At 40.2% G+C, this 20,080-nt stretch overlaps 1 protein-coding gene across 1 annotated transcript in view; it reads left to right on the top strand.

The window, feature by feature from the left end:
* The window catches only part of FZD3 (frizzled class receptor 3), a 61,646-nt gene that overhangs the window by 34,159 nt on the left and 7,407 nt on the right, over positions 1–20,080 (top strand). Inside the window, exon 4 of the mRNA XM_031046602.2 lies at positions 344–1,361. Coding sequence (XP_030902462.1) covers positions 344–1,361 — 1,018 coding nt within the window. The remainder of the gene's footprint in view (positions 1–343; positions 1,362–20,080) is intronic.

The following is a 20,080-nucleotide window of genomic DNA, read 5'->3' on the forward strand; positions in this document are numbered from 1 at the left end:
GCTTAGGGAAAGGTTTGTAAATGTTCTACGGAATTGTGCTTCCTTAGGCACACAGTCTCAGTTTCAGAGTAAGCCTAATTTTATAGACTTCCTGAGATGGATTTTGCATCCTTACCTTTATGCTTAAAGTCCCAATTGGTCCATTTATTTCTCCATTCTGGGACAATGTGTTCTAGGGTTTGTTTACACATAGTCATTACTTCATGCATTACCTTTGTGTTACTTGGAGTGTATTTGTTTTTGCTTCAGTTAGTGTGTCTAAAGTCAGGTATATAAACAAGGATACTAGTTGTTGCAAAGTATGTGTATATTTATTGTAAATCATTATCTTCTTACTTTTTAGATTCCCAGATTGTGATGAGCCATATCCTCGTCTTGTTGACCTCAATTTAGCTGGGGAGCCCACAGAAGACACTCCAATGGCAGTACAGAGGGATTATGGTTTTTGGTGTCCTCGGGAGTTGAAAATAGACCCTGATCTGGGTTACTCTTTCCTGAGAGTACGGGACTGTTCTCCTCCTTGCCCAAATATGTACTTTCGGCGTGAAGAGCTCTCCTTTGCTCGCTACTTCATTGGAGTGATATCCATCGTCTGCCTTTCTGCCACCTTGTTTACTTTTTTAACTTTCCTGATCGATGTCACAAGATTTCGCTATCCAGAAAGACCGATAATATTTTATGCTGTCTGTTACATGATGGTGTCATTAATTTTCTTCATTGGCTTTCTGCTTGAAGACCGGGTAGCATGTAACGCATCTAGCCCTGCCCAGTACAAGGCTTCCACAGTGACACAAGGCTCTCACAACAAAGCCTGCACCATGCTTTTCATGGTGCTCTATTTCTTTACCATGGCTGGCAGTGTTTGGTGGGTCATCCTGACCATCACGTGGTTCTTGGCAGCTGTGCCAAAATGGGGCAGTGAAGCAATCGAGAAGAAAGCATTGCTTTTCCATGCCAGCGCCTGGGGCATTCCAGGAACTCTGACCATCATCCTCTTAGCAATGAATAAAATTGAAGGTGACAATATTAGCGGCGTATGTTTTGTTGGCCTCTATGATGTGGATGCATTAAGATACTTTGTACTTGCACCTCTCTGCCTGTATGTTGTTGTTGGAGTTTCCCTTTTGCTAGCTGGCATTATCTCCCTCAATCGGGTTCGCATTGAAATCCCATTAGAAAAAGAGAACCAGGACAAACTAGTGAAATTCATGATCCGGATTGGCGTGTTCAGTGTTCTGTACCTCGTGCCGCTGTTGGTTGTAATCGGCTGCTATTTCTATGAGCAGGCTTATCGAGGTGTGTGGGAGACGACGTGGATTCAAGAACGCTGCAGAGAATATCACATCCCATGTCCCTATCAGGTGAGGAAACCAATAATGACATATTCAGGAGTGCAGAAAATGGGTCATGAGGGGATATGTTAAGACTTACTTGTCATCCTTAACCGAAAGTGTGGCTTTTCCTACAATGGAATGTTCTTACCATACTCAAAATATTTGGATCATGCATTAGGCCTTCTGGAAGAGTAGGTATTATTGGAAAATTGGAGGCCTGCATCAGCTGCTTGGTGTTTTTTTGCAGTTTCTGGGCTGTGTGGGACCCATCCAGGATATAAAGATGTTATTTTAAACCGACTTCAAGAACAGGACTTAACAAGTTTATTTTTGGTCTTAGAGGTGTGTTAGAAGTTTTGTTCTGAAGGAATTTTGGCATTTCAGTTGAGTTGTCGTCAGCCTGATTACTGCTTTTCTGTTTTTTCTTGTTCATCTGTAACAGTTTTATTGCTTTGATTAGCCTAGAGGTTCTGTGCTCATTTTAAAGCAGTCTATGCATGTGTCAGAAACATCTATATAAAATCTTGCTTGAAGTGTCTTCTGAAGAAAACCAGAGTGTACAGCTCATCAGCTTTGTTGTTTTCTTTTTTCAAGAAGATTACACTTATCTGCTCAATTTAATTGGGTTGTCACAGGAACAGAAGCCTCTAAGAGCACTAGATATCAAACTGTTCACTGCTTACTTCAGTATTATGCTGGTGCAGTTGCAAAGAAAATATTGTAAGTATTAATTACTTGAAGCCTACTTTCCGTTTTTGAGCCAAAGTGGCATATGGGTTTTGGTCTGATATTGCTCAGCTGATTTCTGCAGTTTATTTGAAAGCAACTTTATTTCAGGAAGGTTGTACAGCAAGCGTATATTCTATAGCTGCACCCAGGGGTATAAAAAAAAAGTTACTATTTTTGTTCTAAAGCAGTTAAAAGACCAGCTGGATCATTAGACCTCACATTTTAATGCAATGAAATGTCACTTAAAGGTTTGGCTTAGCCTATATAACTTGATAATAATCCTTTTATTACCTTTTAACCCTTTCTAATGTTTTGTCTCTTAGATTTTATTAGGGTGTGACCCTTCCCTCCCATCCAATGTGTGAGCGTTTTTATGGCAGGAAATATCTGTCAGTGGGTGTGTTCAGTTTCATTTGCTTGATTAAGTCTTCACTGCTGCAGGTTTTAATATATTAAACTGATACTTAAAAAGACAGATGAAGAGGCAGATGAGGTTTTCTCTCAGTTCATTTCAAATATGCACTGTGTGGCAATCCAAAATTTGTATAAGAATCTATAGAATTAAAAAGAGGTTGCATTCTGAGAATGTTGAACAAAAACTATGTTAAACCTTGAAACATCTGATGTCTAAAATCCTGGCTGGTGGAATAATGCAGCTATGTAGGAAATGCTACTCAAATCTCTAGAAAACCGTTGCTGTAATGGCTCAGCGGGAGTCAAAAGAACAATAATGGTTTCTTTCATATCAAATTGGGTTGAAGGACCTGTAGACCCTAGAGGGTATTAGAAGGGGGTTTTGTCTAGCCCATCTTTTTTTTTTCTTGAACTAAACATGCTTTCCTAATTAAACTATCCAGACTTACAATTGAAACAGATTTCCAAAGCTGTGAGGAAAAATAGTTATATCCTTAGATCATACTAGTGAAATATATAATCAAATTACTTGGAAATGTAAAGCTTTGTGGAAAGTATCACTCACAAAATAAAACCGTACTTTTTCTAAGCCTTGATGTTATTTAACTTGAATATTGGTTTCTGAGATTAGACTATCCTAAATGAGAGCTGTTGTTGATTCCACAGTGGACAAAGGTTTTTATGTGCCAGACTTACACGGTATTGTGGTAGCTGGTATTTGCTGCTTGCATAGGCACCCTTTTGCCAGCACCAGCAAATCTAAGGTTAAGAATTCATTAGTCCATTCAACCGTTGCATCATCTTTGCCATCAGAGGAAGATGCCACAGTAACTCATTCTGGAAAGTGGCTAATGGGGGGTTTGGGTACACAGCTGCTAGAGGCATGTGTTCCTACCTCCCTCCTGGGTGGCTGCTGCTCACAGGAGGTACTGCGGGGTTAAGCATTTGCTGCAGATTCTCCTGGCTACTGCTAAACCAAAGACAGCCTCAGCAGCTGGTGATAAAATGAAAAATAGACATTATGTTTCTTTGACTACCTAAAGGGTTGAATACTCCCAAAATGGAAGAAGCAACAAGAACTTTTATGCTTCAGTATTGATTTCTGGCTACCCAGATATTTCCTGGATTGACCTGGCTGTGTATTATTATGGTTATTTGTCAGATCTGGGACAGCATGTTTTCTGGAACACTTCTGGAAAGCATGTGTTGCTTTCCTTGTGAAATAAATTTTTTTGCCACGAAGGCAATCGTTGTCCCAGTATTCGATCTCTTTTGAGGAATAAATGCAGGGCAAAAAAAGAGCTCCTGTTACCTTGCCTTGCCCTCAGTGTCCTCAGTACTCCAGGTTTCTGGGAAAGACTAAGGAGGGGAAGAGAGGCTGGAGAGAGTAAGAACTCTGGGAGCTGCATTTCTTATCAGCCTAGATAAATCTCTTAGTTTAAAAAATCAAGGTTGTTTTATTAGAGCATCCTAATTTCAATATAGATGGTGACAAATTGACTAAGGTGTTGCCACAAATTATTATTTGTATTGTTTCTGATGCCAGGACTGTTTGCAGTAATTGCAATGGTGTCATCTTTCCAGTCATTATTACTTCTCTGTGAAATATCTGCTCACAGTGGCCTGAAAATGTCTTAACCCGTCCATCTCCATTCTCATTGAGGCCAGAACATTCTTCTTTTTCTGGAGTGGGAACAGTGCCTTTGTGATCAATTTCCAACACAGTAATATTCAAATGAAGAGCTGAGTTTTATGTTGGTATCCCACTTTCCACTCATTGCATTAAAAATGAATTCATGCTTGGCCTCAAAAAATAGATTAATTTTTTTGTGCAAGATGAGTTCATGCAGTGGAAAATGAAATTAATTTAGAATCTGGTACCTCCATCAGAAATGTAGCATTTTAACCAGGGTGTGTGCATGACATGTTTCTCAGGTCAGACTTTCATCTCATATATAATAATTTTTATGAGAGTATAGCACAATTTTACATCAAGGTAAAATGCAGAAATGAAGGGAGAAAGCAGGGAAGCGTGACACAATCCAATCATAAAATAATCACATCTAGTCATCTCTTTTGCTATGGTTGAAAATACATGCTTTGCCACTCCTCCTTCTCCTCCCCTTTGTAATGGTGATGGTTTTACCAATATCGTGTTGTCATTCAGATGGCAGAGCCTTAGAACAGAGAGTTGGATTCTTGTTATATTTGGCTCAAGGAGGAACATCTGGGGAATAATATTCTGCATCCTACTGTTCTGTTCAGGGTGGTTATTATCATTGCACTAAGAATTCTACCAATTCTTAACAAGTTCTTGATACTCATAGAATCACAGAATTTCAGGTTGGAAGGGACCTCAGGGATCATCTGCCTCTATCTTTCTTGGCAAAGCATGACCTAGACTAGATAGCTCAACACCCTGTCTAGCCGAACCTTAACAGTGTCCAGTACTGGGGAGTCCATCATTTCCCTGCGGGGATTATTCCAGTAGCTGATTGTTCTCATTGTGACAAATTTTTCTCTAATGTCCAACTGGAATCTCCCCAAGAATAACTTGTGCCCATTACTTCTCATCTTTTCCGTGAGACTTCTTGTAGACAGGAAATCTCCATCTTCTTTGTAGCCACCCCTTAAATACTGGAAATATGGTGATAAGGTCTCCCCTTGAGCCTTCTTGTCTCCAGGCTGAACAAGCCCAGCTCTCTCTGCCTTTCATCACATGGCTGCCCAGTGCTTGAATCATCTCTGTGGCCCTTCTCTGGACCTTCTCCAGCCCATCTACATCTTTTTTGTAGAATGGGGAGCAAAACTGAACACAGTATTCCCAACGTGGCCTGGCTGCTTCATTTGCAGTCCTGAACCAATGCTTTCAAAATTCATTTCTTTCCTCTTACTTTGCAACTTCTACCTTTTCTATTGATGGAGGTTGTCAGGCTGTGGCAACTAATTCAGATGACAGGATGGAGAGGGATAAAAGTTTGGGCACTCACTTTGCAGAAGCACAGAATCACTCAGGTTGCAGGGACCTCTAGAAATCATCTAGTCCAACCCTTCTGCTCAAGCAGGGTCAGCCAAAGACCGTGTCTAGTCAGGTTTTTGAATTCTTGGTGCCATAAAAGCTGTAAGTTACTTTCTGTCAGACATCTCACATCAGATACAGCTGGTGTAAGGTAAAAAGTAGGGTAAAAGGGAAAAAAACCCCAAACATATTTTTGTCCTCCAGGCACTACGGTGTTTTGCAAGGAGAGTGGCATAAATTTGTTCCTCTTAGGAATTACAAAGACAAACTGGGACACAGTGACCTGCCCCAGTCTGTGAAAATATGTCACAAAACTGGGATGAATTTGGCTAAAAAGTGAAATAGATACTCAGCAGTCTGTCTCTGAAGCTGTTTCTCTTACAAAAAGTAGGAGTTCAAATGGTCAATGCAGCTTTTCTCACACAGAGAAAAGGGAAGGGATGCAGCAAGCCAGAAACATTCAAAGGGGTAAGAAAGTGGTAACTGTCATCTTCCCAAGATAAGGAAATGTGTCTGCTTTCTTGGGATGATAGAGTGTGGTGTTAAAAGCTTTTACCTCTTTTTGTAGTCCCATAATTGTACTCTGTAAGTAGCTTAGGCCTGGGAAGGTTTCTTGGGCTGAACCACAAAATCAGATTTCCTGTAAAGTAAAGAAGATCCTGAGTTATGATTTATTCCTCTGAAATCCAAACATAAATAGATTCTGCACAGTTTCCACAAATGCTTTAGGGCTAGGCTAGGTGCTGTGCTGATGGGAGACTCATCCAATTCAGTTATTAAAGAGAAAATAAAAAGGAAAAATAAACTATTTCAAAGACATCCACTACATTAGTGGGAGTCCATGAGAAATGAACCTAAGTGGTATGAATTACCTTTGCTTGTGATCTGATATTCATAATTTCCCTACTAATGTAGCCCCACATGATTAGAAGACCTTGGTGCTCACTTGCTAAGAATGGATGAAGGTGATGCTCCCTGCTTATGTTTTTGATATTATTTAAAGGAATGGAAGCAGATGTGGATAACACATTCGATTTACTGTTGATGGGGAAGACCTGATAGCAGTTGAGAGTTAGGCAGGGATAGGGAGTTGAGAACAAATTGCGAACTCTGATTTTGCATTGGAAACTCTCTTTTATTTTTTGTTAGGACCTCAGTTTCGTGCTGGATGCTCAATACCCATCCGGGCTTGTTCAGGCATTGCTGCAGTGTACTCCAGGTAGATTCCCAAGTCCAGAACCAGAAGTAAATATAGTGATGAGTGCATTTAGAAATTAACCAATGTGTGGCACTGTGCCTGTTCAGTGTTGACTTCACTATCTCATCTATTTGCTGGCTTTGGGCTTGAACTCATATAAACCAGTAGACCTTCAGAGATAAAATAATGGACGTATTTTAGAATGAAAACAATGTGAAAATCAAGAACAGCTACTGAAAGCAGCACTCATTTATCTAATTCCAGATGTTTCCATCTGAGCCAGGCATCCTAGCCTACTTTTGCAGCTGAAGCAGAGAAACGGCCATTTCTGTAGTGATTCAATGGACATTCAGATGAATTGTGTCCTAACTTAATTCACTATCTGTTTGAAGAGGTCACATTTGTTCTTATTGGATATTTTTGTTAGGATTTTTACTACAAAATTCTGAGGAATGTTTTTTTGGGGGGAAGGGTTAGGAGAGGTTATGGGGCTTCTGCAATCTCTCCCTTTCAAAAATCAGAATATGCCTCAACACCATTGAAACACTCTTTCTAGGTCCTGACAAGTCTTGGCTTGAATAGAAGCTGATCCAGAAATAAAACTTTGTAACATGGTTTTTGCTCATTTTTGAAGATAATCAAGCACCTAAAACACAGTACCAGGGAGGACATAGGCTTGAGTTTGGGAATTCCACAGACAGATAATATTGCTTTGCTACATGTCACATAAACATGCTTCAGCTACTGATAGAGAAGACTTTTTCTGCAAAAACAATGAGCAAAACACAACTAGTTTTGTAAACGTAATTTTAACTGAGTTCTCATAGCAGTTTAGAGAAGCTTATCTCTAAATCTTTTCTATTTTCATTCTAATCTTTGCTTTAGAAAAACCCAACTGCCTTGGTATTTTTAAGGACTTAATTCTGAAGAGCGATGCTGTAAGATGATGTAATACCAAATATCATTTCTGTCAGCAACAAAAACAGTCAATGCAGCCAATTTTTTCTTCCTTTCTGCTCTATTTCATTCTAAGATGAGGCCCCAGTCATGCTGTATAATGTTGTCAAATGGGTTTTTACTGCAGGTGGGAGTTCTCACCCACTCACTTCTCTTCATTGAGGGTGTTGGATAGAGAAGAGAGGATTAATTGTGGTTGCCTAAGATACCAGAAGTGTAAATGAAGAGAATGTTTCTTTGGTGGTGCCTCTTGTCTGTCAGGGATGGTTACATGTATCTAGCACAGGCACAAAGAAAAGCGAAGTACAAGCTTGCTGTTGTATTTCAGTTAATATTGAAACTATATGGCATTGCAGATTATTTTAATACATAATTTGACAACTAATGTTGGAGGCATGGATTTAAATTTTAGGGTTAATCTCTGTCATCTGCTGGTAATTTTGGCTCAAGAATTTGTCAGTTTTCTTGTTTCCCATTTTCACAAATATGCTTTTTGATCTAACCACAGTTAATTTTTTTTACTCTGTATTTCTATATCTCAAAATTAACAGTGTTGTGATAAAAATCTCTTCATTTCAGGCTGGTTTGGATCACTAACAACTATAAATTGCTTTGTTTGTTTTGCCTCCTTTTCAAAAGTTGCCCACGCAACAGGGGTAGGGGCAACATTTCCAAATGTGTTTCACTCCCTCTTGGCCTGGCTTTGTCCTTCCTTTACTTTACACACGGTGCCCTGAGCAAACACCACAGGAAGGTTACTGAAAGCAGAGGCTACACATAGCTGTCTCGCAGAGCCTATTCATCACAGGGAAGCTTTCTTATGACCAGGTGCCAACTGAAAAGCGACTATGGTGGTAAAGTAATGGTGGGCTGAGAGCCAAGAGAATGGGGGTGTCTAGTCATCTGCTTTGCTGTTACTTCAGTCTTAAATATCATATTTCAGCGTGCCTACTTTTAAATAAAATGGGCGGAAGCAAGAGACACAGAGGCAAGCTGCTGTAATTTCCTGCTCAGGTTTTGCAGCTCCATCTCTTTATTTCTCCCCCATTCCCCCCAAAAAAGAGCAGAAAAACAAAGAAAAAAGCCTTTATAAATTGTATGTGTGCTCAGTTTTTACAGTATAGCTCCTAAACCCTCCAATTCTCAATAGACACTAATTTACTGGAGAGTTTTAAAATGTTGTAATGGTAAAATTGACTCGCGTGCTCTTCAGAAATGCTCTTGTAGCAGCCTGTCTTTCCCATGGCTGCATTGCGGGTGAAGTGTAGCCCCTGTTGACACCGGCTTTATTTTCATGCACAAGTGCTTTAGAACAATTGCACACACGGACCAAAGAGAAGAAAAGACAGGGCTTGCAAACGTCTTGCTGAAAACAGTTGCAAGAAGTAACTGTTGAGGTGGCGAGTCTATGTTTTTAGTATGCTGATAAAAGTTGGGACAGTTTCCCTGGTTTTATTGGCTGCAATATATGTCATTTTCAAGTTTTTGCCATTTTCTCTATTAATCAGGGGTATTGACACTATCTTTTAAAATACAAAACGTCTCAGCTGTTTTACCATCTGTGTTATAGGGGGTGTTCAGAAACGTGCGGGGGAGTGCGTGAAGCTGGATTCAGAAAAGAGGCTTTGTTAAGAAACATTACTGTTTGTGTGTGGCACAGGCATAAAGAGAATATATTTGAAGATGTCTATAAACCTAGACTTCTCCTCCCCCCCTCTTTTCCATTAGTTATTGTTGAGAATTCCTCTTAGAAGAGGTAATGGATTTGCTTAAATCTGCCCTAAGGAATTGCTTTTTGTTGCATGTAATTATTTTGTCCTAAAAGGAAAAAGGAGAAGTTGAGATAAAAACATATTTTCCATATTTTTGTTTACTCAGAAGAGACTGAGCAAATCTGAATTAGGAGGTAGGCTTCTTTCAAAAACAAAAGTAATGTCAGCTCAGAACAGCATTAATCACAGTATCACACTGTTTCTTAGCAGTGATTCAGTTTCTCCTGGTTTAGCTGCTTAAGAACATATTCAAGGAAAAGCATATACTCCAGGTAGTTAAATGTCTCAGAATTCTCCTTTTTGGCATTAATAATAGCAATCTTGTCTCCTCCTTGCACATCCAGGACTTCGATAAACCCTACATAGGATGCAGCGTATTATCTTATCTCTGCTTAGCATGTATGCAATTTCCAGTCAATTAGCATATTGACTGAAAGCAATCATTTCATTCACATGACTCATTTCTAGCTGTTTTTTTTAATTGGATTGCCTGAGCCAGAGCCAAAGGGAAATGCTGATTTCTCAACCATTATCTTCAGACAGGTTGATTTGTACTTGTACCCAAGGCTGACTCCTCAAGGTCACCTTTTTCTTTTTCTTTCTCCCCCCTTTCTTTTTATTCAATACTTTGCTGTGGGTAACTTGCCAAAGGAGGTCAGATCTTGCTATTTTTGCCTTCTCAGTTTTATTCTATTCTCTTTTTAATATGCATACTTTATATCTAGAACAGCCTTTAATTCTGAATATTAAGGGAGCTCTTTTCCCACTGCCTCTTTTAATTGCTATTGAAATGACAACAAAACCCTTAAGTCAGGAGGTCTGATTTCTCTGATTTTGAACCACCAGTCACTCTTAACTGTCAGAATTGAGTGCTGCAATACATGTGCTAGGAAATCATTTACCTAAAAAAGGTTAATTTTTCATTTTAATAAATTAAAGGAAATTGCCTATAATTTGCATTTGAAAATTCTGAAGAGAGATGCATTCATTAACACTTCTGAGCCTTTCAGAGTTGCTTTGAGATGTTGGGCAGTCATGTTACAATAGCTGTAGAACAGCTTTTGAAGAGAAAAATCTTTAATGGGCTGTTAGCTGTAGATCCCTGCCAAAATCTCCTCAAATGCTGAATCTGGATGTTTGTAAGTCTAGCTATTCCACATCTGAGTGGATTTCAGTATGATTGCTTTTGTTGCTCTCTGTAGTGTTCTTGACCATTGAATGATATGTCCTGTCAGCACTGAACACAAGGTACAATAAATTTTGGAGATACTGCACATCTGTGCATTTATTCCTAGTGATTACAGAGTATCTTTATTATTGTCAACACATTTTTAAAACTCCAGTCCTGAAAGGTACTTCCATTTGAATGTCATCAGTCTTGGGACTAAGCAGTTCTGACAGTTACACTGCTGACAACAGATTTCCTTCTAAAGCTTTGGATTTTCAGGAAATTGTGATTGCAGTCACTGTATCCATAATACCACTGGGCATAACATGAGCAACCAACTCCAGCTGTGAGTGTTTATTGGGGTTTGCTTCATGCTTGAACATAAAGCAGTTCAGAATACAGTCATAAAGACAGAAAGAAGTTTATTTTCTTCATTAGAACAATTTGTTTCTAGACCCCAAATCATTATTATTAACTAAAGACTATACTTAATAATAATATCTCCTGGGTTCAGCAGTATCAGTAATTTTTTCTCCTCCTTAGTAGCTGGTGCTGTGCTGTGTTTTTTACTTTCAGCCTGGGAACAGCACTGACAACACCAATGTTTTTAGTTGCTGCTCAGTAATGTTTACTCTGACCAAGGACTTTCTGAGTCTCATGCTCTGCCAGGGAGGAGGGGAAGCTGGGAGGAAGCAGAGACAGGACACCTGACCCGAACTAACCAAAGAGGTATTCCATACCACAGCACATCATGCTGACTATATAAACTGGGGGCAGTTACCCGGAAGGATTAGATCACTGCTCGGTCAAGCTGGGTATCAGTCAGTGGGTGGTGAGTGGTTATATTCTCTTTCCTTGTTATTTCACTTATCATTGTTATTATTGGTGGCACCAGCAGTGGTTTGTGTTATACCTTAGTTACTGGACTGCTCTTATCTCAACCCGTGGGAGTTACATTGTTTCAATTCTCCTCCCCACAACTCTGGGAGTGGAGGGGAGGAAGTGGGGGGATGGGAGTGAGAGAGCATCTGCGTATCTGACTGAGTTTAAACCATGACATAATAGATCTATCTTAGTGATGGAACATAATGAAATAAATGAACCAAGTTCATCTGTAAGACTGGTCCAGATCTCTTGGACATGCTGTTTGTGTTCCTTGGTATTGGTAAACCTCCACTGAACTTAGGCATGGCTGGGCTATATAGCATGAAAATGTAACAAATACTTGCACATTTCAAGTTGGATTATTCTTTTGCTTTAGTTACATGAACAAACAATACTCCCATGCATCATCCTTCTGTTAGTTCTTCTTTTTAAGAGAGAATTATTCCGTTTGCTAGAAAAGGAAAGGCAGGTGAAGAGTACAGTGTCTCTTCGCAACATGTATAAAGGTTTGCTTTGCACATGAGCTCAGCCCACCCGAGAATCAGGTGCAGCTTCAAAATTCAAATGAGCAACATAAGAATACTTTTTTAAAATTACTTTGAAAATAAATAAGACTATTTTAATACAAAAAATACTGTATTTAAGTATATGTAAAATTTGAGTTATTCACATTTTCCATTAACAGCTTATGTTCTTAGTAATACAGGTAGATTTTTCCTTGTGTTTTGTTTATGTATTTTTTTCTAATAGTTTCTGAAGTAATTATATATAATGTTTATGACCTATTTATGTTAAAATATCTGTTATGCTCAAAAACCCTAAAAGCAGTATACCATGAAAGTGTCAAAGTATGAATACAAATCTGATAAGCGGTCATAGACTGATGAACATCAAAACTGATGAGCAATATCAAAACTGTTGAGCTGTGTTGTCTTCCAGGATGTAGCACACTTGACCAGGCTACATTACTCCTTGTGTTTGATGTTTGGGACTTATCTTTCTAAAAATGCATTATTGTGTAGGTTTAACAACTTAACTTTAATATATGAAAATACTTTTGTCTGTAGCCTGAGACAGTTCTTTCAGAGAGAACTCAGAGGAATTTTAAGTAGAACTTGGGCATTAATAACTCTTGTTATTATATATGAGTATGTTATACTCTTTTACAGTTTTGAGAGTAGCTGAGGGCAGAAAGAGCATGTGGAGATTATTAGTCAAGCCCCCTCTCAAAATGGGGTCAAGTAGAGCAGGGGGCTTATAGCCATGTCCTGCCGAATTTTTAATATCCCTATGGACAGAGACTCCACAAGCTCTTCTGCCAGCCCGTTCCAGTCACCCGTACAGCAGTACAGTATTTATCATAACACTGTAAAATGTTCTCAATTGATGTAATAACCCTGACACCAAATTACTTTTCAAAGACACAGTTGAACTGATTTTGTAAAAGCAAGTCATGTAAATGATGATTGATCTCATTCCATTCACACTCTAATTTGAAGAAGGTGACCTTAAGACTAATGAACATGATATTTCTGAGGAGACTGAGGAGAGTAACAAATATTTCGTATATCCCATGTCTGCTAAAACAGCTTTTTGTTTCTTCTCTCCTGAGTTCTGTACTTTTGCTTTTGGCTATTATTTGCATCTTTACGAAATTACACTAATCTGTTTCTTACGACTTCATCTCCAGCAATTTCATGGTGTAGTAATTACTCATTCACAACCATTTAGGAGTAAATATAAACTAATGTGCAACTAGTTTTTTTTCTGTATGGCATTATGTGGCTGACTGCATTGTGCTGGATCAAAAAAGACTGTAAGAAGAAAACAAAAATAGATGAAAAGTAGTGAAACGGTGCCAGGATTAAAGTTCTGTTGGAGCTTGTCTTTGGAGAAGGAGGGTGTATAAGTGTATGTAGCCCTGCAAAGGAAGAGTAACAAGGGATGCAGTTGCAGTTTTAGACATTCAGATTATATATTAGGGAACAAATTCTTCCCTGTGAGGGTGATGAGGCTCTGGCACGGATTGCCCAGAGAAGCTGTGGCTGCCCCATCCCTGGCAGTGTTCAAGGCCAGTTTTTGAACAACCTGGTTTAGTGGAAGGTGTACCTGCCTCTGTGGCAGGGGGTTGGAACTGGATGAGCTTTAAGGTCCCTTCTTCCAACCCAAACTATTTTGTGATTCTGCGATCCATAAAGGACACTTAAAAGAGTTGTTAAAGTCAAGTGGCAGCACTGGCAGAATGATCACATGGTCATGAATAAACCTAATTGGAAATTAGAGAATACTGTGAGGAACTGAGGGAGGAGCTCATGATTTCAGGATGAGGCTGGCTACTGAATGGGCTTGTGTGCCATGGCTGGCTGTAGCAATGAAAGACATTGGAAACAAAAATGTTTCTTCTGTTCTGTGTTCTTAATGCCAAGTGTCTTCATTCAAGCAGTGGGAGTTTATTTATGGGAAAATGGGAATATGTTCCAAGCCTGAGTCATATCAGCTTGCTAAATTCTGTCTTGTAAGAATTTAATGAATTCAAGGAAGAATATCTACTGCCAAAATAGATATTAAAGCTGTAGAGGTTTTAGTCCAGGTATGTTTTCATCAGCAGCATTGACAGAAATCAGATTTTCTGATTCATTAAGTTCTTTTTCCTGACTTGTCTGATTCCCAATGAAGTGCTAATATCTGAAGAAAACAAAAATGCTGTTTTTTCTGAATGGCAATACGGAGCTTTCAGCCTCTCTGGCCATGGGACAGATCTGCCAAATTTATCCTACTGCAGCCACCCCTCAGGATCCCCGATTTGACAGATTTGCCAGTAATTCAGGTAGGCATCTCTTTAATCTTGCCTTACTCTCTGTGGAAGATAGGTAATATATCAAGCAATGTGCTGTGGGTGCCAGTAAAGAAGCATTTGCTGATAAAACATTTTTGCAGCTCTTAAGTTTCTTGACCTATTTTAGCCCATTCCAATCACAATCCCTTTTGTCTGCACAGACAGAATACTACAGTAATGCCATCTGGTTCCACAGCAGTGGTAAGGACAACTGCATAAATCATAGAACCAGAATCTTAGAATCTGAGGTTGGAGGGCACCTCAAGGATCATCTGGTCCAATGTCTCCTGGCAAAGCATGACCTAGACTAGAGTGCCCGGCTCACTGTCCAGCTGAATCTTAATGGTGTCCAATGCTGGGGAGTCCAGCACGTCCCTGGGGAGTTTATTCCAGTGGATGGTTGTTCTCCTGGTGAAAAATTTTTCTCTTGTGTTCAATCAGAATCTCCTCAGGTGTAACTTGTGCCCATTACTCCTCCTCCATTCCATGTGACTCCTTGTAAAAAGGGAGTCTCCATCTTCTTTGTAGCTACCCCTTAAGTACTGGAAATATGGTGATAAGGTCTCTTGTCTTAAGGGCATTTATAAACCCTGAACCTTTTCTCCCGGCTGAACAAGCCCAGCTCTCACCCTTTTCTCATATGGCTCCCCAGCCCTTGGATTGTCTTTGTGGCCCTTTCTGGGACATCTCCAGCCCACCCACATGTTTCTTGTACTGTAGGAACTGAAACTGAGTAGAACAGGACAGTGACATCTTTATTTCTGCTGGTGATGCCCTTGTTGATGTTCCCAGCATCCTGTTGGCTTTCTTTGCCATACCTGCACACTGTTCACTCACATTGAGCTTGTGTTCCCCAGGACCTGCAGGTCCCTTTCCACAGAGCTGCATGAGTTTTGGGTTTAGGTTTTTGGTGAGCATTGGGATTTAAGTAAGAGAAATTGTAGTAGATTGAGTCTGTTTCATCCTTTGTGTTAGACACCTTTGGGTGAGTCATGCCTTGACTTCAAGCAATACTTTGTCATTTTTATCACAGGCATTAGTCACAGATCTGTAACAGAAAAAAGGCTCCTTGGATCTGTTACATCAGACAGCTACAGCTCATACCAAAGTGTGAGAGGAGCTGAAATGGTCCAAAATGGGGAATATTGTCAAGAATTGTGATGTGATTCTTCTGTTCCAGTGACAAGAAGAAAGATAAGCTATGCTGGGGAAAACAACTGCATGGTGGATGGGGACTTGTTTGCTTTTTGTTTCTACAGAGGACATCTGCCTTCAGCTTGTACACATCCACAGGAAAAGGAAAGAGAGGAACAAGTCTCTCATGGGTAGTACAATCAAGTAGAGTTGCTTTTCGCATGCTTTGTGCCTGGCATTGAGGCTGAGAGACTGGTGGTACAAGTTCCTCATAATGGTAAAACAGAGGGCAGGTGCTTGGGCAATCTTTGTAATGACGAATCATGGCTAGCACTTAAAAAATTAGTTGCAGTGATTGAATGCTGTCTTCTGTTTCAAGATAAAGCCACAAATTACCAGACATCCTGATAGCTTCATTGAGATACAGCTTTCTCTTGATAAGCAGGGTGTTCTCCCAGAAGTAGTCTCCTGAAGCTGCAGAATCTCCCTGTCCCAAGATAGCTACAAGGTACCTGCAAGGTGATGGCTGAAGCTGTAGTCTGCTGCATTTTTGCATTCCCATTGCATGAGTGCAAGAGCAGTTAGCATCAAACTTCTTGGGGATTGCTGTTTCCTGACACGATGACTAACTGCAGGGCCTGAAGGGCAAGAGCGTTGGAGGCGCATTATTAGAATCTAGTCATGAGTCAAGACCTTTTTAGATGTCCTCTGGGATCCCTTTTCAAGAAGGAGATAGATGAGGAAAACCCTGCAGCATTACCTTGTAGAGGCCGCTTTCTGCTGTGCTACCCTTTATTCAAGATGGTTTTCCAGGAGATTATGGACTCCAGTGTGTTCTGGCCCAACACAGACAAGGGGTGACTTCTGGTGCAAACCAGGACACTTCTTCTATGAACTGATTGACTTCTTTCCCATAACATGCCAGAGAAACTCAAGAGAAATTCTTCTAAAATATAATTCATGGCAGTTTAGATGTTCTGTAGAGGCAGTTTTTGTAAGGATATCTTTTTTTTGGCACTTACATAGATTTAATCTTGAGAAAAAAATGGGTTGCAGATGAGTTCAGCATGGTGAGATGGATCTGTAGCGCCTGGGCACTAAATAAACTTCTGTGGTGACTAATTTTCCTCCAGAATAGCCTGCATCCCATTAAGATGGTAATTTTATAAGCTTTTATTACAGTGCCTTATTTATTTATTTTCAGCTTGGGTTAGGTTTCCAAGCTATCTGTTACTGGCCCAAGTCTTGTACAGGCTGATCTCTTTGCTTTAATTTCCACTCTGCTTTTATAGCAACTCAGTAGTTATTAAGTAAGTCTGGAGAATAGTTAGCAATGCTTTTTCATAATTGTTGTAACAATTTAATTGTTTTAATGCGAGCCAGTAGGCAAAGTTAATGCACAGTGCTAAGAGCAAGAACCACAGAGCATCCATGTTCTCTCATGACAGCGCAGAGCCACACTTTCAGAAGTCCCACAGTTTGAATTATTGTATTTATTCTGCTTGGGATAGCCTGAATATCTCATGAGCCATCTGGCTTTTGGTAGTCAGAGCCAGAAAAGTTTCCTTTTGTTTCTTTTTGGATGCAGGGAGGTCTCCTGATCCTGTGGAGACTGTTTCATACAGATTTAAGCTATTCTGAGGCTCATGAAGTGTATATTGGCTTTATCATTAGCTCTTAAATGAAGGCTAAATCAGGTGAGCCACTACCTTTTTTCTTAGGTGCTTTCAGTTTCTCAGTTCTTCAGCTGGTGCAGCCACGTAGCCAGAATGGTGGCATGGGTTTGCTTGTTGAATAAAACAGAAAACTTGCAAGGTTTTAATAACCTGAGAAAATAATTGTATTATTTAGTGACAAATGCTATTACATTTTGCTGGGAAACAAGCAGTGTGAGTATAATATTCTAAGTCTCAAAGCAATGACAGTGATGGAAATGGTTATGAGATTGTTAGATCAGATTCCCTTTGGTCTTTCAACCCCTTTGGTCTTTCTCCCATTTTCCACAAAAGGATGGGTTAATTTGAATTTCATTGCTTTTTATCCTTAGGGAAATATCAAATGATCAGCGTTATTGTGGAACTGTGCCCCAAAGGAGGGGGACAGGTGTTGTGTTTGTGCTTTCACTTCACATACGCAGCAAGCTCATTAATTTGTGATTTCATTCATTTTAGGGGGAAGAGGCCACTGGTCTCCGTCACTAAAAAGCAGCCGTGATTGATCGTTTGGGGGCAGAAGGGGAAAATATTCAGAAATTAGTTATATGAGCACCTTAAATTAACAGTGCGCCTACAAAGAAGCATTATTTTTTCCCTGGAGGAATGCTGAAATTGATGTTTTTAACCTCCTTTCTGAACACCTGCCACTGTTTTAGTGGGGAAACAACGCATTCAAACTGATGTCTTTTTGTATTCACGAAGGAAAGTACATTTCTGTCTGACAATCTGTACCAACCCAGCTGCCACACCACCCAGCAGATGGGAGATGGGAAAAAACGGGTTACAGAAATCTCGCTATCACATATGCAATCTTTGTGTCTGACAGAACTTGTCTGTTGGTCTTCACTAGGTGAAACGTAAGTACCCGTGCTGCTCGTGAGACGTGTCTGAACAGAATAGAGTGTAGAGCACACAACTGAAACCCCTGCATCTGCATCTCATAGCCTGCTTTTTCTTGTTAACTGAATGCCCCTGAAGGCCTGGAGCTGCACAGGAAGACAAATTCAGTTCAGGGACATAGATCCATGCACTCTAGTGTTCACACGGGTGTCTGCATGGAGCCTGTCAAGTCTTTCCAATCACATCTTCATGATGAGCTGCCTTTGCAGCAGGTCCGACCAAATGTGCAGTGAGCTAGCTCAAGAACAATGCTAACTGATTTGTGCTGGCTTCACTAAATTGCCAGGTTCTCATGTTGCTGGAGTGCACGAGCCCGTCTTGCATCTCTGGGAAAGTGATCGGGTACGAAGGAAAATGAAGAATCACCACCAGTATTATCTTTCCTCTAATAGAGGTTCTCATCTTGAAGGATATTGCAACTAGCTGCTGTCTGGTCTGTGTTTCTTTGACACTGCCCTCACGGAAAGGCAGCTCTTGATGTCCAGAGCAGACCAGTGTGCTTGCAAGACGGGCTTTTATCTAGAAAGATATTATCCAAGTTTTTTAATGCCCAGGGGAGATCTGCCGTGCCTTTAGATTTCAGTCAGTGGCTTGTCAATATAAGAGATGTTTTGAAAGGCTTTGATACCTGATAACGAAGGGAGCACTGACATTAACAGATGTGAAGATGAGTCTGGCAACGGTGCCAAGTGTGAAACAGATGAAATAACTGCATTAAATAACTTAGTAGATGTTCATATTCATGGTATCAGCTGATAATGTGACCGTTGCAGGCCTAAACAGTAGTATTCATTTTAAGAGGTTTTCTTCCTAATTGGCTGCATCTGCACTGGAACATTTTAAATCCTTAGCAACTGCGCTTCACTTCGTTTTCCTGCTTTAGTTATGTCAGTAATTCAGATTTGGGGATGTTTTAGAAACTTTGATATTTGCAGCAAACTCTATCAATGGTGTAAATTTACCCAAGAGTTGTGTCTCCTAGTTTAGTCATGGAATCATAGACTGGTTTGGGTTGGAAGGGACTTTAAAGCTCATCTAAAGTCCCCATGAGGAGGAACACCTTCCTCTAGACCAGGTTGCTCCAAGCTCTGTCCAACCTGGCCTTGAACACTGCCAGGGATGGGGCAGCCACAGCTTCTCTGGGCACCCTGTGCCAGGGCCTCACCACCCTCACAGGGAACAACTTCTGCCTAAGATCTCATCTCAGTCTCCCCTCTGTCAGGTTAAAGCCATTCCCCCTTGTCCTGTCCCTACAGGCCCTTGTCAGAAACCTCTCTCCATCCTCCTTGTCAGCCCTGTAGGCACTGGAAGCTGCTCTGTAGTCTTCACAGAACCCTCTCCAGGCTGGAAGAGCCCAGCTGTCTGGTGCAAAGGTGCTTCAGCCCTCAGAGCATCTTCATGGCCTCCTCTGAACTCATTCCAACATCTCCATGTCCTTCTTAGGTTCACTCAGGAACAATAGCTGGGCAGTATAGCAGAAGTGAAAATCCCCTGGATTTAAGTTTTGATTGAGCGTTTGTGTTGTTTTACTGCTTTTAAAAACCATGCAACCTGTTCTCTGTCCTAATGACAGAAAATAGCACCATTTTGGGCTTGGAGTTCTGTGAGTGCTATGCTGCTTGGAAATGGGCTTGGGGGCTTAGACACCTGGTATCTTCAGTTCTATAAGCCTGGAATAGTCATTTCATGTTTTCATTTTGCTGTGTTAATTATTATAGATGTCTCATAATCTGTGGATGTATGTTGTTTAAAACAGGTGCAGTCACTTCAGTGTTAATGATCAGAGTCTAATGTGTGTTCCTACTGGAATTGCTTTGTGCAAAAAGGCTTATTTTCAAGGAATGTATGTAATGTTTAATAACTTGCTTTGCCAAAGGTAGGATTTTCTTCCTTTCACATGAAAGTATTTGCTGTGTATTTTAATTTTTGCTTGCAATTTGTTTTCCTTTCTGCTTAGAATTATTTACAGCACCCAGCATGAATATGTTGAGCCAGAAATTTTGATACCAAGTGATTTAC

The sequence above is a fragment of the Melopsittacus undulatus genome, chromosome 3 (assembly GCF_012275295.1).
Source record: "Melopsittacus undulatus isolate bMelUnd1 chromosome 3, bMelUnd1.mat.Z, whole genome shotgun sequence".
NCBI classification, from domain to species: domain Eukaryota; kingdom Metazoa; phylum Chordata; class Aves; order Psittaciformes; family Psittaculidae; genus Melopsittacus; species Melopsittacus undulatus.